This window comes from Alligator mississippiensis, chromosome 8, assembly GCF_030867095.1.
Source record: "Alligator mississippiensis isolate rAllMis1 chromosome 8, rAllMis1, whole genome shotgun sequence".
NCBI lineage: Eukaryota > Metazoa > Chordata > Crocodylia > Alligatoridae > Alligator > Alligator mississippiensis.
In genome coordinates, this window is record NC_081831.1 from 45,605,044 (window position 1) to 45,628,009 (window position 22,966).

The 22,966-nt window shown below is 42.5% G+C and overlaps 1 protein-coding gene across 2 annotated transcripts in view; it reads right to left on the reverse strand.

Annotated features, from left to right (window-relative positions):
- The window catches only part of DIAPH2 (diaphanous related formin 2), an 840,428-nt gene that overhangs the window by 457,120 nt on the left and 360,342 nt on the right, over positions 1 to 22,966 (reverse strand). For both annotated transcript variants that reach the window (XM_059732728.1, XM_059732729.1), the window contains exon 23: positions 5,853 to 6,092. In XM_059732728.1, coding sequence (XP_059588711.1) covers positions 5,853 to 6,092 — 240 coding nt within the window. The remainder of the gene's footprint in view (positions 1 to 5,852; positions 6,093 to 22,966) is intronic.

The window sequence follows — 22,966 nt, forward strand, 5'->3', positions numbered from 1 at the left end:
GGCCACTCGAACTGTGAAGAAGTTCTTCCTAATGTCCAATCTAAATCTGCTCTCTGCTAGCTTGTGGCCATTATTTCTTGTAACCCCCGGGGGCGCCTTGGTGAATAAAACATCACCAATTCCCTTCTGTGCCCCGGTGATGAACTTATCTAAGTAAAAAACTTACTAAGTAACATAGTAAGTAACTTAGAAAAACTTACTAAGTAAAAGACAACAAGAAATTGTTTTATAGATATATAGGGAGTAAAAGGAAGGCCCAGGGAGGAAAAGGACCCCTACTAAAGGGGCAGAAGCAATTGGTGATGGACAGAGGGGACAAGGCTGAACTCCTCAACGAGTTCTTTGCCTCAGTGTTCCTAAGCAAGGGGCACGACAAGTCTCTCACTGGGGTTGTAGAGAGGCAGCAGCAAGGCGCCAGACTAGACCCAGCACTCTTTCCTGCTTATGCAGAGGGTCGGACTCGATGATCTATTGAGGTCCCTTCCGACCCTAACATCTATGAATCTATTATAGGCAGCCACAAAGTCACCTCTCAACCTTCTCCTACGCAGGCTGAAAAGGTCCAGGTTCTCTAGTCTCTCCTCATAGGGCTTGGTCTGTAAGCCCTTAACCATATGAGTGGCCCTTCTCTGGACCCTCTACAGGTTATCCGCATCCTTCTTGAAGTGCGGTGCCCAGAACTGCACGCAGTACTCCAACTGCGGTCTGACCAGAGCCCAATAGAGGGGAAGTATCACCTCTTTGGATGTATTTGTCATGCATCTGCTGATGCACGATAAAGTGCCATTAGCTTTTCTGATGGCTACGTCACACTGCCGACTCATGTTCATCTTGCAGTCCACTAGGACTCCAAGATCACTTTTCACTTCCGTGCCACTCAGCAGGTCATTTCCTAGGCAGTAGGTATGCTGGACATTTTTCCTCCCTAGGTGCAGCACTTTGCATTTCTCCTTGTTGAACTGCATTCTGTTGTTTCCTGCCCACTTGTCCAACCTGTCCAGGTCTACTTGCAGCTGTTCCCTGCCCTCCGGCATGTCCACTTCTCCCCATAGCTTTGTGTCATCCGCAAAGTGCCTAGGACGAAGCCCTGCGGGACTTCACTGCCCACACCCTTCCAAGTCGATACCGACCCATTCACTATGACTCTCTGGGTGCAACCCTCTAGCCAATTCGCCACCCACCGGACTGTGTAGTCATCCAAGTCAAAGCCTTGTAACTTGTTCACCAGTATGGTGTGGGATACCGTATCGAAGGCCTTCTTGAAGTCTAAGTATATGACGTCAACCCCTACTCCTGCGTCCAGGCGTTTTGTAACCTGGTCATAAAAAGAGACTAGATTAGGCAGGCATGATCTGCCTGCTATGAACCCATGCTGGTTTCCCCTCAGCATAATTTTTCCTGACGGGCTCTCACAAATGTGAGCCTTGATAATTTTTTCAAAGACTTTGCCAAGGATAGAGGTGAGACTGACTGGCCTATAGTTGCCCGGGTCCTCCTCCCTCCCCTTCTTGAAAATGGGGACCACATTGGCCCTTTTCCAGTCCTCCGGGACCTGGCCCGTGTGCCACGAGTGTTCATATATTCCCACCAGTGGCTATGCAATGACGTCAGCCAGTGCCTTCAGTACCCTTGGATGGAGCTCATCCGGGCCTGCCGACTTAAACGCATCCAGTTCCTCCAAGTGACTCTGCACCATCTCAGGGTCTATGCATGGTAGTCTGGCACCTTGCTGCTGCCTCTCTACAATCCCAGTGAGAGACTTCTCTTGCCCCTCGCTTAGGAACACTGAGGCAAAGAACTCGTTGAGGAGTGCAGCTTTGTCCCCCCTGTCTGTCACCAATTGCTTCTGCCCATTTAGCAGGGGTCCTATTCCACCCTGGGCCTTCCTTTTACTCCCTATATATCTAAAGAACAATTTCTTGTTGTCCTTCAGTTGGGATGCCATCCTCAGCTCCATGGTAGCTTTGGCCCATCTAACTGCCTCCCTACAAGTGCGAGCAGAGGAGGTATACTCCTCTTTGGTGATCTCTCCCTGTTTCCACTTTTTATGTGCTCCCCGTTTAGCCCGTAGGCTGCTCTGTATTTCTCTGGTCAGCCAGGGAAGCTTTCTGGCCCCTTTCCCTCTTTTTCCTCGCATCGGGATCGTCTCCCTCTGTGCCCGAAGGATCATTTCCTTAAGGCACAGCCACCCTTCCTGGGCTCCCATCTCTTCAAAACTCCTACTCTGCAGTGCGTCCTTGACTAATCGCCTGAGTTCATTGAAATCAGTTTTCCTAAAGTCTAGCACTTTCACCCTATTAGTTACCTTACCCACTCCACGTCTTATGATGAATTCTATTATTTGGTGATCACTGTCCCCCAGGTGACCACCGATCTGTAGGTCCCCTACCATGTCATCCCCTGTTGCCAATACCAGGTCCAGTAAGGCATTCCCCCTAGTGGGACCATGTACCTCCATGCATTAACCCTTTTTTTGGTTTGCCAATTATTTCTTTTCCCTTTTACTCCAAGGGTTTCAGTTTACAGAACTGAACAAGAGGTAGTGAAGAAGAAACTAACTTACACAATAACAGTAAAGGATGCATACCTACTTAGACTAAGTAACATAATTAAATATATGTCAATATACTATATTAAAAAATGAAATGGTAAGTGTAGACTGATTTTGTAGCTTTTGCACACTATTTAAAATACTCATGTTTTTACTTTTTAATTGTGAGGGGTGTTTTGTTTTTGTTTGTTTATTTTTGCTTTTGTTCCCCCCTACCCCACTACTGACAGCAGTTCTCACTTATAAACAATTTCAGGTCATTTTAAGATTATCCTTCCTGCAGGCAAGACATTTTTCAAGCCCTGGGGCTGATTGCTTTCATTTAACATTTCTATAATACCTAGGTTTTTTTTAATCATTAGAATAAGAATGCATGGTGAAGCAACATCTGTATGCTATCCTTGTTCAATATTAACTAAGGACCCTCCTTAGTATACAATCACCTCCATAGCTGCTGGTGCACTGAAGCCCTGCAGGCCCCCTTGTCTGAGCAAGGACAAAGGCTTTTTTCAAGGGAACACTTGAACGTTTAGTATCAAGCAGCATAAACTGTGGGTTTAAAATTAAATGCTTACTTAAGATAAAGATCAAACTCATCTTAACATACAGGCAAAGTGGAAGGGGAAAAATCTACCTTAACTGACAGCAGATTAGAGAAAGAAAACTATTGCAGGGTTCTGTGCTAACAAATCCCCCAAAAGCTGAAAAATCATCAGGACTGACAGTAGAATGTCCTGGCAACCAGAGTAGTAACAACATATTTACACCTGCCACAGAGAGGGTGGCTAGAGAAGCAAGTAACCCACCAGTTTATTTTTTATTTCTGTATCATTCAATCAAACCATTTTGGATTGGATTTCTTTTTTTTTGAGAAAAAAAATAACACAAGTTTAGGGAACTACCTACTATGGAAATAATAAACTCTTGCAGGAGCAGAGGTGTTAAACTTATTTTGTGGAGCCCTCAGTTGCATGAGCTCTGCCTGCCTGAAAACACTCTTCAGATGCCTGCCACACAGAAGTTTCTCTCATACCCCTTACCCCCCTCACCCTCCATGCCAAATCAGTGATCATTTAGTAAGAGTCACATATGGTTGTTTTGGATGGAGCAGGTGGGTAAATGATTTCTGTTTAAACTGCTCCATAAAATAAGTTTGGGGATTTTTTTTTCACACAAACACACAAAAAAACCCACAGATTCACTGCATATTACAGCTTTCAGGTGTGTTAGTAAAACATACAGCAACTAGCCTGGCTTTAAGCATGAGCCAAGTGGTAGCTAAAGACTATAGAGAAAAATCTAACAACCTTAATTACCAGCATTATGTTTACAACTTTCAACACAAAAATCAGATTGACAACCAAGTGGAAAATACTCAGCACAGTGGTCAGGATATTAAAGTACAGAACACTTAATAACAGCAACAGGCTCGCATACCTACTTCCCCATGCTCCAAATATACTGCAATGTAGATGATTTACACAGTTAAACCAGTTTAATCTGTACTCGATTCATCTGCATGTCTGAACACACAAAGATTAGAATGGCAACAAATGGTATAACATGCACTGGTTAATAATTTAATAATGTGTTGTTTTGCCATTTTTAACAATCCAGATGAAACTGAATACTACCAAGTGATTAGGATGAAAGTAGTATCCCCATGTATTTGCCATGTAAAAACCACCAAATTCAAACTTCATTACATAACATCTAGGTGTTTCAAAGATTTCTTTGTCCCTTCTGTTATGCCACTGCACAATCACAGTTACACACAAAATAAAAATGCCTACTGCTTATCCTAAATTTATTTCAGTTAACTCAAAGAAGACTGGTGTATGTTTCTTTTCTGTATTTGATCTAACATCATTAGAAACCTTTGTAGGTAACATCAATGCTGTATTTTTGAGCTAAGCCAACTATAAAAAAATACATTTGCTCTACTTAAAAATCTTACAGTCAGAACAAACTCAAAAGTTCCCTAATTAATACTGTTTTCTTATATTATCAGCACAACAGCATCACTTGGAGTTGTCCCACACTGAGGCACTCAAGTTACATGTTTTACAGCAGCTTTCCAAAAATTCTGACCCTGATGCTAGGGAAAGACATTCAAAAAGCCTGAGCCTGAATTGATTCAACCTTCGCAGGTTAGTCTAACCTGGCTAGGCTGAACCGGTCCATACAGACAATCCCTCTGATATAAGGAAACTCAGGCACATGCCTGCAGTGGCTCACGCTGGAAGCCAGGAGGCACTAAAGCAACCTTCCCTGCCCTTCCACAGAGCTGCACTGAGGGGGGTGTGACCAGGCCCCAGCAGGGCTCTGATTAGGGAGGGGTGGAGCCCCCACCCTGCCTGCAGTCCCAGACTTTTACCCACTCGCTACTCAATGGGCAGGAGTGTTGACAGCCTGCAGACCAGGCTATCACTGAGGCAAGGAGGGGTGTGCGGTGCATGCATCTGTTGGTGATACTGAGCTTTTCGCTCTCCCTCCCTGCTTCTGTATACTGTCTGCAGCAAACTGACAGGGAAGCAAGCCGGGGGGAGGGGGGAGCTGATAACAATGTCTATCACCATTATCTCAGTGTTTATTATCCCATTAAGAAAAACAGAGAAGTTACCATCTGTTGATTCAGCACAGACTCAGCATGTGGTCTGTTGGCTAATGCACAGACATCTCTCAGCAAGGCAGAGGGCAGGGGGGAATTTGTGCGTAGGAGAGAGTAGTGAGGCGGAAGAGGGGGGAGCAAATAGCTCTTCTCAAATAGCCTTTCCAAGGAAGGACATTAAGCTACCTGTTGATAAGCTCCAAAAAGCCTATTTGCCTTTGTCTCTCCCACAGCACGGACTGTAGCCAGCATGTGGTCTGCTAGCTAATGCCAAGGTGTCTGCATAAAGTAGAGGGGCTGGGGGGTTGGGTGGGGAATAATCCATGTTCAGCACAGAGAAACCAGGTAGATGCAGAGGGAGGGGCCAGCACTGCTGTGGAGTAGAGAGCCCTGCCCAGCCCAAGAGCATGTCGGGATGCTGGGGGGACTCTGGTTTATCTTAAACCAGCAAGGGATCTGGGACAGACTTTGCATAAACTGGTTGGACCCAAATCAGTTAACTCTGATAATACATTCAACCAGGTTTATCTCAAACTGGTTTCAGCCATTTTCAAACTGGTTTATGCGCACTGAACATCTGTTCTGTTACAGGTTTAAACCAGTTTCTGATCACTTAAACTGGTTAATGTCTGTCTCTAGCCTGAAAGTACATTTTTAAATTATTTATGTTCTTATGACTTAAAAACTTACCTTACAAAGAAAGCTCACGTTAAAGCCCAATGATTTGGCATTTCTTGAGCCTGAATTCATGTAGTTTCCAATCAACAAAACTAATTCTAACAGCCTACTAAAGCTCTCACTCTTCTTCAGCTCTTCACAGGCTAGCGTTACTGCCATGATGCCAGGTTTGATGTTGTTCACATGCTCCTCAAACATAAGCTTGAAAAGGATGCCATTGAGCCGAGGTCGTAACATTTTCACTGAACTCATCTGCAACATAAAGAACGTTCATTCAGAATGTGCACAGGAATAATAAAAAGCTTATTTATGCAATGTAGCTAATTTTAAAACACTGTCCCTCTCCAGCAAGAAACAGCACATTATAGCTGCATTTGTATCGTTTGTTCAGCCTTGGCTTTCTAGGAATATGTAGCTACAAACACCATAAACAATGTATGTTTGAATTTAACCAATTAATTGAAACAGCATAGTTAACATAAAAACGTTAACTTAAACAGTAAATAACATAAATTTACATAAATTACAGAATCAGTGGAAATTAGTGTTGTACACTGCCAAAATCCCTCTTTCAAGTGAACTATATGTAAGCCAGTACAGTGAAAAAGTAAAAACTGAAGATTAACTCAAAATGCAGTCACAAAAGCATTCTGTTACTGAAAGAATCATTCCAAAACACTGATAATTATTTGTTTCAAATCTGAAAAGACCTACAAAAACTTCTCATGTTACCTACAAAGACTTCCCTACCTCTGATTGTGCTTCAGTACATTTTACAACACTAGAAGAATGGTCCTATGATTTAAAAGAAGTAATGTATGTAAGTCGGTTTCAAATATGTGTTAGAATGTTCCTAGTAAGTTACTGTTATAATAAACTTACAGGAACATATTTCTAAGTCTTGCATTTACCTATGTCCTTAACAGCGCTGCTTGGAATTACTAGGTTTTAAGTAACACCGAAAATCTCCAGCAAGCATTTATAAAGTACCGGCATGCTTCTCTCAAGCATACCAGTACCTGGAACTGACCACTAATATTGGAAAAAAGAGAAAATGCTTTACCAGCCTGCTCTGAGCCAATTAACTCCTCTGGCAAAGATCATCATTGATGGACAGGAGCTCGAGAACACTGAACACTTTGGATACCTCGGCAGCCATCTCTCAAAGAAGCCCAACATCCATAAGGAGATCCAGCATAGCATCCGACGTGCCAAGTTTTGCCTTCAGAAGACTGACTAATCATGTGTTCAATGATAATGACGTCAGGACTCGTACAAAGCTCCTACTATATAATACCAACTTTTCTCTACAGCTGTGAAACTTGGTCCTTACAGGGACCACCTGAAAAGCTTGGAATGTCTTCACCAGCGCTACCTCCAAAAGATCCTTGATCAAGTGGGAGGATTGTCATGCAAATGCCAATGTCCAAAGAAATGGAAGGAAAGGAAACAAGATTGAGAAATCAACAAATGTCCATTAGATTAAGATTCTTGTAGACACTAGTAGACAATAGTAATTATCTTGCTGGATCATGTCAGTGGCCCATTTAGCCCAATATTCTGCACTTGACATAATACAGTATACAACAGCTTCAGAAAATGTGAACAAAACTAAGTTAACGGATGTGATGGGATGCCCACCCATTAGAAAAGTTCTCTCTAAGCCCCTCAGTTGGTGGGTTATCCATACAAATTCCCATTACTTTTTGAAACTTTTGGTTTCAATCTTATGACAACAGTGAGCTCCAGCACAATCTTGTTCATATCAAAGTTTTCATCATGCAAAAACAGCATAACTAATGCATAAGAGCAAGGAAATTCTACCAAATATGCATCCATTTCAACCACAAGACCATTACTGACACTGCCTACCCTGTTCAGCCGTTCAGAGTTTTAAATTATTTATTTAAAAATAAATAAATAAATAAATAAATAAAAACCAGCCTAGACTAATTCTCTTTCACTTGAAATGTAGCAACTCACTTGCATGTATTCATCATTTCTTAGATGGGAAATGTGGCCACCATATTACTAGGGGATGCTTTTCCTTGGTGCAATCTCTTTGGTGAGGTTCACTTAAACTTGAAACCAATGAATTTGTGCCCCATGCCAAGTATATTTTTTTTCTAATGATCTGAAACCTAAGATGGTTTATACAGCATTTCCCTACTCAAAGTATCCAAATCACCTTAAGTTTTGACCTTAACAGTTTACATTTGTTCAAAACCATTTGAGTCTTTTTCAGTATTTTACAAGAAAATTACCAACAAAATCCATTCATCAGGGCAGAAATTTTAATAAAATTTTAAGAAATTTTACTATTTATTCTGAGATTTTAGGGGGGCATAAGAGGAAACTTTACAAGAGTGAGAGAAAACAGTTCATCACAGGGAATAATGAGAATTCAATTCATCGTAGGGAATAATGACAATAGAGGGAGGAAAAGGGAATTCTTAGTTGGAGTCCATGACGAAATATGCAATTGTCTCCAAAGTGGCCTGAGGTTGTTACCACCCTGACAACACAATTGTAAAAAGCTGTGGCACTCTCTGAAACTCTCTCAAGTCACAGACTTACATCTATGCCTTAAGACTTTCAAGAAATACGCAGCCATGACAGTCTCTAACCTAGAACTATTCTTAATATTCTAACTACTTAAGCAATACATACTGCAATAGACAATGAAATGTCTGCTTTCAGAATCAGTTGTAGTTTTGCAATTTTGGCACTTTTTTTTTAAAGAAAGTCTCCATGCAAATCTTTACACACTGGCTGTTTTTAGTAGCTCTACCTTTTTTTATTATTATTTTCCTAAGCATCAGTTAAAATATCTACAAATTGTTTAGACTCGTCAGAAAGGAATTAGTCATGTACTTTTTTTCACACATATACCCTTCCTAGTGATTCAGTAACTTAAATAGTGCATGATCAGTTTTGGTAGATCTTTCAGGAACTGCCAAAATATGCCCTTTTCTTTCTTACTCCTCACAAATAAACTCTAATCCTTCAAATGATCTTTTAAAACAAACAGGAATTAAAATAAAAGTTAAAGCTTATGTAAAACATCATCAGTTTTTTTAGTCTTTTCAGTTACTTGTCATAGGCAGAATTCAATTAATACAACTGGATTTATTACACTAACATAAATAGTGATATCACAGTATCTCTGAGAGCCAATTCCTTCACATGTCATAGTCTATAAAAGAATGGTATCTGTAGTGTTCTAACTACATTCTTTCCTCTGAAAGTATTATTTTAATGCTTCCTGGAGAATACAGAGAAAACTATTTTTCACTCTCCCCTTAATTCAAAGGTTCAAGAAAGGCGCTCTGCTTATTAACCATCAATTTTAGAGGTTCCATTATTAAAGACTTTTCTTTTACAGCAAAATTAACTGCAAAAATAAATGCAAAGGGACCAGGCAAGCTCTTAATATATTATACCTGTGATCGTTACTAATTTCACAAATATTGTATCTGAAAAATTGTGCCTTTGAAAGCATATATTTTAGCTGACTCCCAAATGGAAATTTAACATTCATTACATTTTCTAAAAGTATTTTCATAACCACCTTGAATTGCTCATGCACACAAATAACAGTAGAGAAAGATAATGATTAAAAGCTACAAGTTCCAAGGTAACACTACAACCAAGATATATAAACTGATACAGTTTGAAAGAAGGGACATTTCCCAGATACATCCTTCACATCATTTTAGCCAACCTATATCCTTTGTTTCATAATTCATTCCATAAAGTAACATAGAACATTGACCATGATGTGGTATTATGCAGAGGGGAGGAGGAGGAGGAAGGGAGGACAGCTTTTGGTGACAACAGTTATAAGTAGATTATTTCCCAAAAGGATGGGGGGAAAGGGGGTATTTTAGCATGGTGTGTTCTTTATATTTCCTTGTTTATAAGACAAGCATACAAATATTTCCCCCCCCGTCTCTTTCCCCTCTCCCCACCTTTAATGTGCACACACACACACACACACACACACACTCTGAATGTTAGGGGTGTAAACGGGCTATCATAGAAAGAAGAGATTGAGTCCATATTACAGTGAGATGGTACAATACACTGGGGGGGTACCTTCCAGACTCACTCATCTTGCTCCTCCAGAACTTGTGTAGTATGAATTTTTGCATGTTTGCTATTATGCTTAAATCATAATAGTATTGAATTGATAAACATCTATGATTTTATGAACTAAAACTCCATTTTGTGCTTGTTCCCTGCTTGACATAAGTAAATGAACTTTGTATGCCCCGTGTATGTGAGCGTTTGTGTGAGAGGGTGAATGGTGAAAGAATGGTAACTATTTGCATGAAAAAAGATTTAACTGATTGTGTAAGCAACAAGGCACCAATGTATGAGTTACCAGACAGTAATCTAATTAAGCTAACTAATGGATGGCTGAATAACTTGTCTGTAATCAGGTGCAAAGAAGAGAGTAAGAAGAAAGAATTTTGCATATCCTGCCATTTGAACTACACAATGCTTCAAGGGAGAGATACCGACTACACAATGCTTCAAAGAAGAGATCAAGACTAAAATACCAACTTTACTGGAACGACCTTATCGGAGATGCATTGGAATTACCCCAAGTTGAGATAACTAGAAGAAAAAACCTCTAATTAAAAACTGAGCATGGAAAAACCCCAATACTGAACGAAGTCTTGAAATCTCTATAAAAGTGAGATGCAGACAAGGCAAGATGAGGAATCCACTCTCTGCAACCTCATAGAGCAGAGGCACACATGCCTGTATGCCTCCGCTCAAATCCTCAATACTCCTGGATCCGGCCATCCAGTGTTAATATTAAGTAACATCTGCTGGTAACTATAACATCTTACTGGAGTGGTTTTCTCTGTGTGCTTGTGTATGTCTGTTTGTATGTATGCTTGTGTATGTCTGTTTGTATGACGTGTGTCCAAGCTCATGTATCTGTTTCATGTAACCAACTGACATGGAGTTTTGCCTTATCTCCCTTTTTAAGGTCTTGCTCTTAATTTGAGAAATTGACAGTTTTAAGTAACAATTGTGCATAAAAAACCAAGAGGAAGTAAAAAAAAAAATGGAACTCTACAGGTACATTTTGATAAGGTATACACTCTGGAGAAGACAAGTAAGTCAGTAGAAGTTAAGGGACTAGAAGATTAGAAGTTAAGGGAGAAGAAAAATAAGTCAGTAGAAGTTAAGGGATGCATAAAAAGAATAAGAAGAAAATAAACAATTAACTCATTCAACCACATGTATGCTTCACTCATCAGTTATCCTTTTCATAATGAAACAGACCCTGTATACTACTCTCCCAGAAGAAACCACAAGTGTATACATGTTCAGGCTTTTTCTCCCAGGGTAAAAATGGCCACTCCAGGAAAAATATAATCTGAGAATAACCAGAATTCATTCATTCCCAGAATTTACCCTGGGAAAGCAAATATTTGTACATGCTGTGGCTTCTCTCAGAAAAGAACACAGCTCTCCAGCATGTCTCCTTCCCCTTCCCCCAAGGAGACAGTGTTTTGCTCACCAGACTCTGATGCTCCAGCAAGGAAAAGAATACCACCACCCACCTTCACAATCCCCATGTTGTGATGCAAGGAAATACAGGCTGATCATGGGTAGTCAGGGTCAGCCAATCAGAGCTGCTCTGTGCACTGCTACCATCTGTCACCAGTCTGCAGGCAAACAAACCCAGGAAAATTCCCTCAGATTATTTCAATGTGTGTATGCAACCAGAGAAAAAAAGTGTTCTGCGGCTACTGATCCCAGTAGATTAAAAATCATGACTAGATCTGGTCAAAAACAGTCTAATTAACTAAAAAGTTGTTGTTCTTTTTATAATTTGGTTTGGGGGGATAAAGGGGTGGGGCACGCTGCTTAGCCAGTTTTCAGGGGTTTCTCTTCAGTTTAGAACATCTGGGGTTACAATGACCTTTTACCATATCTGTAACAGGATTCTGAACTGTGATCCATTTCATGGCAGATGTACCCCACTACTGAACATGTAGAAAATTGCTGACCATTTAATGCCAGTACAGATGAAACAAACCGGCCTGATGGAAACTCTGGAAGCTTTGGGGTCCCCAGAAGGGGACCAGTCCACTGGTGAACTTTCTCCCTCAACAGCAAGAACACAGAGTCTCTTATAACCAATGAAAGTCAATTTCACTGCTCCTATTATCAGTAAAACTAAGGCCCCCCTCTACATGTTAAATTTAGCCAGGTAATCACACCTTAAGTTGTGACCCAGCTATATGTTCAACCAATTAATAGCATGATAAAACAAGCAATGAGCTACAAAGTTATTCCACAGACATGTGGAATAACTTAGTAGCCTACACTAATCATGTCATTAACTGACTGCATGGACAAGTGCTCCCTTGTGGTGGGGATCCCTTCCAGAGAGGAGCACCACCCGCTATAGCTGACATGGCTCACAGTGGTAGCAGCACTGTCAGCTCCAGAGTTTGCAGTGGAGAGAATTCTGCTGCTGCTGAAAGCCTCATGAGGTGCAAAGTTCATAGAGAGGATAGTGCCTCACCTCACGAGGCTTGCACTGGGGCAGCACCAGGAACACTGCTCCTTCTGCGAGCCCTATAGCCAATCATGCTCGCAACAGGGGCAGCATTCCCCACCAAGTCCTATCAGCTGCAGGACTTGCAGTCATGGGAGTCATTGCAGGGGGAGCCCAGGATTGTTGATCCTAAGCTCCCCCTGCAATGGTGATAAGGCACGATGGGATCTAATGTGCAACCCCACAATTGGACCTTCTGCCATGCACATGTGGTGTGATAGAAGGTGCAATTGTGTAGATCGTGCATTACATCCCATTGCACTTTAACGTGTATGTGTAGAGGGACCAAATAAAGAATAAGTTCCACTCAGCAGTTACAGGGTCTCGTAAGTTTTCTCACTCAAGGCATATTTAAAAAAAAAAGTTGGGGGGTGAAGAGGGAGCCCAATCACCACTTCCCAGGAGACTTCTGAATGACCTTTAAAACAAAACAAAACAAAACAAAAGCAGCCTCATTCTACTCCATACATCACTCAAAAGATTCTAAGATTTGGCATGACTGAATGTGGCCTTGACTCTTACATATGCTGACTGGAGTTAACTTCATCAAACCATTTTCTGAATTTTAAAGTGGGACCCTGAATTGTGTTTTATAGCTAAAGTATTAGGTTAACTCCTGCCTGCACTCAAACTGGTGAAATGGTAATTTCATTAAAAACTGTGCATATTTTAAACAGAAACACAAAAGATCCTGCTGCCCTGCTTATTAAGGAACATGACTTTTTTTTTCCTTCTTCCTGAAAGCATAACAAATATAGTCTCTCCATTATGCTTCAACATCATTAACTTGATCTCTATTACACATGAAACATTTTTGATCTCAGAATATAACTTCAAAAACTGTCCAAATACTTGATTTGAATATATAATTGATCTTAATACTTCATCTAAATGAAAATGTGATGCTCATTCACAAATAAATCAAATATTAAGTTAATTAGTCTCTTATGATAAGTAGCTTAATTACAAAATATGCCTTTTTCTACATGAATTTTAAACATCCAATTTTGACCTTTATTAAGGCTGATGGGTATATATTGATTATCCAATTAAAACCTATATAAATAATTAGCATGCCTAATTTGTATCTGCAAATAGGTATATTATTATTTCTTTAATTTACCCTCTCTGTCCTCTGTCATTTACTTCTGAACCTGTCCCTTCTAACAGCAGTGTTCAGATTATCATTAATATAAGACTCCCTGAAGTGTAGGCTGTAAATCTGAGTCACTAATCCAAGTTCTCTAAAAAGGAACAACCTTAACTATTTTTCATGATTTAAACTGAGCAACACTTCTTGAATAACAGGTTTTCATCTCAAGATATTTTATTTGGAACTTCTGTTCAGAAACATATTATGTCTTTTCAACTCTCTTCAGCACCACTTACAGTTATACCCCAGAACAAAAATAGAGGGTGCCTTAAGTAGAAAAAAATTTGGATTCTTCACAAGATTGTTTACCTCTCTGTGAAGATGAGCATCTGAGAACCACTTGTAGTATACAGACGCGTCATAAACAATTGCATAGAACCACTGAGATGTTCCACCTCCTTTTGTTTCAAAAGGAGAATGCTTCTCTGATCAGCTAGGCAGGCACACTACTGAGCTCCAGCTTAGTGGAGAAGCATCACCTCTGAAAAACTGTAGGAAACAGCTAAGCAACTTGTCATTAATTCATCAGTCCACTAAAAATTAACACCATCCCACCCAATTACGAACCACCCCAATACATAAAGATCAAATAAAATTCATAGCTAAAAAAAGAATGACATCCACAGCAGAACCGTGTTTCATTCTGATTTGTTTTATTGTAAGATTTTACCTTATTAATTCTATTATTTTATTTTAATGACAAGCAACAGTACTGGAAACTGTAGCAGAAACTCAACTAATATGAAACTGCCACAGCTGCATGGGTACAGTTTTTCAACAGTATTCTATGGAATCTCTTTGTGCAGGCCGGGTGCGAACCCGCGGCCCTTGTTGCGCTGCACGCGGGCTGTGGCCAGCAGCCCGGGCACGCCGGGTAGGAGAGAGCGGGTGCCGAGGTAGAATTAGGCACAAACGATTAATGGTTGATTTTAAGATCATTTACTTACACCGAGATGGTCGCGGTGCAGGCTGAAAACTTGCTTGAGTTGCGGTTACAAACAGAAAACACGAACAGTCACATGGAGTTTGCTAGGCTCCACGCAAACAGAACTCCGGATGTCCAGGACAAGCACGCCTCAAAACTCGTAGATACGTCTTATAAAAGGTTACCGCACAAAGACGGGAAGGGGTGGGCGGTGGATCAGGCCGCCAAACTCCTCTGGATCTCACACAGGGTTTCTGTTACCCTGTCGCGTACCCAGAGTCCCCACGAGATGGATGTGGAGTCCTCTTCAGCTTGGGCGGAAACCGCTCAAGCCTCTTATACAGCTAGCAGGCCAATCGCTAGCCGCCACGTGGGAATAATTTAGAACTAGCCAATAGCGGGGAACAAATTTGCATTCGAAGAGCAGGAACTCTTTGCACCGTGCATTTCTGTGCTGCAAAGAAAATGCACCCTGCAAAGACAGCTGCAAAGTGGCGGGAACTCTCTCCTTTGCACGCGGGTTCTCTGTGCAGCAAAACTCCACCGTGCAATGAAGCTGTAATCCCACGGGGATAATTCTAGTGCCGAAGCACACACAAAATCAGACCTTTGGGTCATGACACTCTTAAGATTTCCAGGGAAAGAAATTGCTAAAATTTTGAGAAAACAATGAAAGCCTGACAGATTCAGTGAATGGTAAACAAATTATGTTAAGGAAAAAAAGGAAAGAATATAAAAATGTGCATTAGCACTAACTGTACAACTTGAGACAGCACACAATTCACAAAGCTATGATTCAATTTTTTTCAAAATGATGTAAATTCAAACTAATTCCACTCACTCCATTTGAGTTATTCTTCATTTACACTTCAATCTGACACAGGCAAATTTGTCATAGTTTATATTAAATGACAGGGGGTGCATGTACACAAGAGGCCTTAATGGACAGTTACCTATTTTACTGAGCAGTAAATATCTGCGTTTACACATGCGCACACTTACTGCACAGTAAAAAACCCTAACTGCAATTTGCAGGTAGCAAATTTAAGCATGATTAGTAACTGCCCAGTAATGCACCTGTAGATGCGACCCAGCAGCAAATTTACTGCCAGGTCTGCCCAGCCACTAGGGGGCCAGCTTGAGGCCAGCCCCAGGGCTCCTGGCTGGGAGCCTTTCCTGATCCAGGGCTGGGCTACCTCACTGGCAGCCTCTGCCTACAAGCTATAGGAGCCTGGAGCTATTTTGTGCCCCGAGGCAAACATAACAGACAGCCTGAGGGCAGTGAAAGCTGTGTGCGTCCCCCTGGGCAGGCCAAAGCTGAGCTCTCCCTGACTTTCTGGAACCCTTCGCTGTTGTTTGGCCCAGCATAGCCTTGCAGCTACCAAGGCACTGCCATCAGGCCAGGTGGGTGCAGAACAGTTGCTGCAGCCCCTGGCCAGTACGTCAGCACCCCAGGACTGCCTGCAAGCTGCTGCAGGGCATAATCTCAGCCATGCAGCCACCAGTCCCATGCTGTGCCCCTTTGCTGGGTGCTCCTGGAAGCTGCCTAAGGCTAGCACCAGCATGACAGCTTAAACGGGGGCCAGAGGGCTGGCACAGGACACATGATGGCCTCTTGCTCCTTGTCCAGGCCTGGCACTGCCTACATGTGCATGCCCGTGCCCCTCCATCTGGAGCCCCAACTAAAGCCAGGAGAAAGTTGGTGATCTTGTGGCACTCTGGGGCGACACAGAGGTGTTATGCCAATTTGAGCAGGGCAGGCACTCAAACATCTACATTTATGAGGCCTTGTTAAGTGGGATGCAGGCAGGGAGATGGGGCAGAGGCCAGGGGTGGGGCAGGGAGGGCCCTCCTCCCATTGCAGGACTTACCACATGGCTGGGGCTGGCAAGGCTGGAGGCTCAGCAGTCCTCTCCATTGGTGATGGCATCTGCCTGCACCTGGTGTCCCGTGCCTGTGGTGTGTGGTGTGCACACACCCAGCCAGGGGTCTCCCTGGGGAGGAACTGACACTGTTGACTGCTGATAGTGACATGGCTGGCCATTCCTCATGGCAGAATCTGGGGCTGTACAGCTGCCGAGGCAGGCACTGGCCAGGGCTCCCTGAGCTGCTGGTGGACTGTGTAGCCAGGGAGTTGGGTGGGACAGGATGCTGAATGCCCAGGAGATGCGAGATTCTGTTTGTGTCACAGGAGGGGTCAGGGCAGGGTGTGATAAAAACCTCACAGTTGCAGCTTGGGTCCTGGGGAAAGGTCAAGGTGTTGTGGGCACAGTGGGTCACTGTGACTGACCACAATCATCAATCCAACTGTGCCTGCAAGACCATGCCCTTTATGCGGCAGGTGACCTGCATTTTGGCACCCCCGGACCCAAGCCTCAACTGTGTGAACCTCCTGTCAGGACAGTCGGCCAGCATGTGTGTGGCCCACAGAGTGGCACCCCTGCCCTCACCACCCAGCCCTGCTCCTGGGAGTGGGCACAGAGGCACACTCCCGCCCTTCTTGAGCTACTCCCCCAGCACCTTCCCTTTCCCCTGCCCTGCCCCGCCCCTTCCCCCCACACACACTTACCTGCTGGGGTGGGTGTCTGTGTCTGTATCTCTGTGGGTCTGGGAGGCTGTTGCGAGGGGCATCAGGAGGGCTGTTGAGGCTGTGGGGGGGAGTGCGGGGCGCCAGCAGCACTGGCTGTGGGGGGACTTTAATTTTTATCGTGGATTTTGGGTTTTTAAATCAGAGAAACCAGGATCCCTGTTTATAACAACCACCTAAAATACACTGACATTTGGTGTCATGACCCTATCCAACTGGTAAGACATGACAGCATAATAGGACATATGGTATCCAGATATAGAACGTGAATGGCTATATGACGCTGCTACTAGGAAATTTCATGAAGTCCCCCGCCCCCAAAGACCACACTAAAAATATAATACAGTATGAAGTAAAAATAGCAAAATGAACAAGCAATTACATGTACACCATGGATAAATTAAAGTGATCTCTAACACGTGAAACAGGGTTTTCAGATGTATTATGTGTATAACAATATTGATAGGCACACTACAATGTGCATAGCTTCATTTGCATTGGCTTATTTCTAATTTTCATGTGCAATTTCATTATTATATTTTTCATTACCCATATTTTTTCATGTCAAAGTTAAACTACGATATCCTTAAACACAATCAGAAGTAAACTTGGGGTTGCTGGTGCACAAAAAAGGACATATTTTGAGACTTCCACAATATCAGCATTTCCCCCCCCATCCCATTTCCATTCTTCAAAAACAAAGATGTTACATCATTATCACTTAATGCAAACACTAAATATAATTAGTGCAATCATATTAAGACATTGAATCACATCTTACATTTTACTGATTAACCAGGAAGATGAACTACAGTTTTAAGTGTTTCCTCAAGATTGCTTATATTTATTTCTCAAAAGTTATGATTGTAACATAACTCTTATTTAATTTTTCCAATTTATTACTATTAATAACTTTAATATTCAGTTTAATTATACATAGTTTGTAACAGAATGGCTAAGTTATTTGAATTAAAAAAAAACTGAACTGTTACAAAACAGAAGCAAAAAGGTAGCTGTCAAAAAATGTATTCATAGTGGCACAGACTACAAGTGGCATATAGGATTATAAAAGAAAAATCTAAAGTTTGGAGTGGTGGGAAAGACTGCAATTATAGTATAGGATCTGCTACCAAGGTGAGGCTGCAGTGGATTCAGAAATGCTGGGTGCGTCAACACAAAACACATTGAGTGCAGCAGACTAATTCTATTGTGCATTAGCATGGAAGGTAAAACCCATAATAACACGCTATTGTGAAGTAAATTTAGTATACTACGCAGTAACATCACACAAAAAGACCATATGCACTAAGGTGCAGTAGTGTCAATTACAGTGCATTAAGTTAGTACCTGTCATTACAGATACTAAACCTAATGTGCTGCAATTACAGCACATTAATGAATGTGTAGGAGGTACCAGGAGTGATGAGTTCCTTGAAATTAGTAGAAAGATAGGAAAAAAGCCTATCGAAAAGAAGTCAGATATAGTAGAGAAGGCACCCTGCTGACAAGATGCATTAGCTACGTGTGTGTATATATACATGGAATGTATAGATGGTCACTCAAAAACCTTCCTTATTTTACTTAAATGAGTCCATGTAAAGTTCAGCCTGATATCTATTAGAAACATGTATTAAATCAAAGCTTATTCACCAAGACTAGCAGGGACTGGAACAGAGCAGACAAGGAAAGGTAAGTTTCTGATTTTAAGAAAACTGAAGCCATCTTCACTCTTACAAGTTCTTTAAATAAGACTGGCGGGAGAGCGCAAGTTAGGAGGGATGTTTCATTGTGGGCAAATGTTATTCTTCATGGTTATACTACTGTTAATAGAGATTTTCCATTATTTAACTCTTCCATGCACTTTTCCACAGAAAAAGGGGCAATAGGCCAATATGTTTAGCTATGAAAAGCAAATAAACCTTGGGGTTACCTACAACTTCACTAAGGTGACAAAGAACAAATAATTAACTTGCTTTAACTTTACTGACGTAGGAAAACTGAGGCAAAGAGAGTGGAAGCAACTTACTAAAGACATAGCAGCAGGTCTGTGCCAAAACCAGCAATAGAACCTAGGCCATTCAAATCCTAACTGAATGCTGTAAACCAAGGATGGCCAGTGCATCAGCTCCTGTGAACTGAATCTGCACCATGGGCTTCTTTTGGGCTTTCCAGAAAACTCATCTTTAGCACAGGGCAGTTGAATGCTGTCACTGTTCAACCCCTATTTTTCCCCACCATCTATTTTAGTCACTAACAATGACTGGAGACTCCAAGGCCAGGTAAAAATATTATACGTTTACTAATATAACTGCTCAGGAACCAGTCTAATCCCATAACAATACAGAAGTTTGGCACTCACAGACTGGCTTAAAAATAGCAGAACCCAGTTTAAGATAGACCTGAATCAATGTGCGCTCAAACGTAATCATTTTAGGTTAGACTGGGGAACTAAACTTCTGCACCAGACCCCTTATTGATTCACATTAGGGAATTGTCCACTGGTATCCCAGGCACCTTTGCAGCCCCCCGCTAGCCCTCCTCTCACAGGAAGGCACACTATCACTCATCCTGCACTTGGCTGCTTCAGCCAAGCACCCAGCCAGCCCCAACCCTGGGCTCTCAGAGCTGAATCAGCACAGTGGCTGATGATGATGGTGGAGGGGGGGGGGGGAAACAAGCAGCTGGGTGTGCCCTGAGCCCCAGTCAGGCTCCCTGGGGCTGTGGCCCCTCATGGAGGGAAAGGGGGTCCCTGGCTGGGTGTGCAGGAGCTCACCCAGGGAACCTATACCCCCTGCAAGCAGGCACATCTCTAAGGAGCACAACTGGGCTGCAGAGGGTGGGCAACCATGGGTGCCTTCATTGCCTGGCTGCAGTTAATGTACCAGTGGATGATGATGATGATGATGATGATGATGATGATAGGGGAGGAGGGCGCTCCCATGCCTGGCAGTCAAATCAGGGGTGACCCAGCCACTCAAGTGCGCTAAGTCTGCAGCCTAGGGAGGCCACGGGAAGATGTGCAAGAGTGCCCTCAACCTGCTGGCCTCAGCTAGTGAAGGCAGCCTGGGTGGTCCCTCGCCAACAGCCTCCCCTACCCCCTGCCCCAAAGGGCAAACATGGGTTCAGTTCACTCCCAAACTAACCTATGCTGCTTACTAGGGCTGTACGAAACGGCTCTGTTCCAATTTGGATTCAGATCCAGCCATTTCAGAGGGACAGTGATTAGATTCGGCGTTTCGGATCACTGTCCTGATTTGATTTGGCCGAACCCGTTTTGGAAATTTGACACTGATTTGGAGACTCAGCCACAGACTATAACGGGGAGTAACTAAAATACCTATAACTTTGTCAATTTTGGCTAATTCGCACGAAAACAGCAGGGATGGTAGTCCCTTCTGAGGGCATGAAGTCTGCCAAGTTTCAAGGAGATGGATCCAGGGGTTTCTGGGAAACTGCACCTCAAACTGTTCAAAGCAAAACCCAAGACACTTGTGTGTGTTAAAGTGCGTGTGTAGGTTGGAGCTGTGTTGGTCTGAGGACATAGGAAGACAAGGTTCTTTGGGTCAATCTGATATCTTTTATTAGACCAACCGAGTAGTTGGAGAAATATATCTTAACAAGCTTTTGGGTTTAAAAACACTTCCTCAGGCTGAGGAAGCATCTGCAGTTGGTATGTGTGCTCTTCCTGGATGGAAGAAATAGTAAAGAAGCCAGAGGCTGGCATGCAGGCAAGAAAGCCAGTCAGTGAAAATGTAAATTGAGACAGAGGGTGAGACACAGGCTGGGAGAGGGGGGGAGGGGATATCCTGTCTTATCTCTCTCCTCAGCAGGCACAGGCACAACAACAGAAGGAGCTTACTCAGTTGAGCCACTTACCTCCACAACTTCAACCTCCTCCCAAGTGCCTTCTAGAGAAGGAGACCTGGCTCTAGGGGAACTTTGAGGGGGGTGGAGCACAAACTCAGATTCCCCCTCCTTCCCCAGAATTTCCCTGGCTACGGCACTGAGCTCCACTGCTTCCATATCCAGCTCCTCCTCTGGCACTGGGAGGCTCAAGCTGGGAGTTGAAATTGGGGTGGAGGAGAGTGTTATGCTGGTGCTGGTGGCTATTTCTGGAGTTAGTGGAGGTGGGACAGGTGCAGACCTCCCACCTCTTTGCTGCCAATTCAGCAGAAGCCTCATCTCTGCATGAGGTGCATTTAAGTTGGGTGGGGAAACTAAGGTGCATCTAAGTTGGGTGAGGAAATTTACAGCTTTCCCTCTGCCTGCTCTCGTTCCCCTGCCAGAAGACCTGGCACCTTCATGTTTGGTGTGCGGGAAAGTGTGTGTATAATTTGTGTGTGTTGTGCTTTTCTGCACAGTGATAGATGACACACTACAAGGGAAAGCACACACAGCTTTCTTTTTGTTTGGGGGGGGATAAGAAAAACAAATAAGAGGATTTTGGGGGAAGAATTAGTTGAAAGGGATAACAATAGTGATGATAGGCAAGGGTAAGTGGGAAAGGACTAGTTACAACTTGGTAGCAAGAGACTACCAGTACCTATTGCTACCAAGTAAGCCTAGACCTTTCAGATGCTATGTGCTCTGCTGCTCGTGGTGCAAGAGAGAGACAGGTGACAGAAAAGGCAAAGAGCGAGCTTGACACAGAGCCTCATATGCTGTTTCTCCATCCCTCCCCCAGAGCACTATGGCTGGGAAGGAACTCAGGGAAAGATCATAGTCACTGGCCAGCTCCAGGTGTCAATATCAGAGCAGTCCTTCCCCACTCTTCTCCCTCCGTCATCTTAGTTTCCGTTTCCCTGCAAGCCCATCTCTGAAACTGCAAAATATTCTGAAACATTTCCAAAACTCAGATGCTTTCATTTCATTTCAGAGATGTTTCAGAGGTTTCCATTTTGATTTGGATTTGGTGATTTGTCCGCCAAAATGGGCTGACACACCTCTAAAACGAAACAGCTGCTGAAGTTTTGCACAGTCCTACTACCTACAGAAACCTGCATAAGTCTGATTGATCCCATCAGGTTTTTTGAACGTCTGTACTTAGCCTAAATTAAGTGGTGGACAAAAGACTAGAGGGGTGAAAAGTCAGCAGCAACCTTCTGGACTGTAGTGACTTCAGAAGCCAAACCAACAAGTCTCCTGGGCCGTAATTTAACCACTCAGACTGCCAGATGGACAGCCTTGTTCTAAATCACACTTCCTACGTGGGAAGATATCTGCAGCATTTAAGATTCATTTTTGTAATTTGTCCAACATTTAGTTCCAGATCTGAAATTAATGAAGCTAAGGAGGTTTTAGTTTTTGTATTTAGGACCATAGCTTGGCCAAAGCAAAGAAAAAGAAAAAACAAATGATTCATGTTAATTATTCTTAACAATTCTTAGTTATCTGTGGGCATTCTATTTCAATGGCAAAACAAAAATACCTTTCACTTCTATACGCACTAAGTCTGTCAAGTACCTGTAGAGATTTCATCTCGTAAGAACCTTTTCCTGATTTTGCCACTATATGAATATCTATACCAAAAAAACCCTATATATATTGTGCAAAACATACATTAACAATAATGGGAAAAAGCAATACAAAACTTTTACAAAAAGCGGAAAATATATTTTCATTGTATCTAACAAAGTACAACCAACCCTCAGTTAAATTATTGGGCTACTGCACACCACAACTTCAAAACTGTTCTGGCTCAGAAAGATCAGCATATTCATTCTTTAACTGGGCTAAGGCACTGAGTTCCTTCTTATAAGAAAATAGTTTTTGAATAAATAATATAGATTAACACTTTGAACTGCTGAACTTTTAGTTATTATGTCAACCAATTCAGAGGAAAAAAAGGGGGCACTGCATAAATGAATCCTTC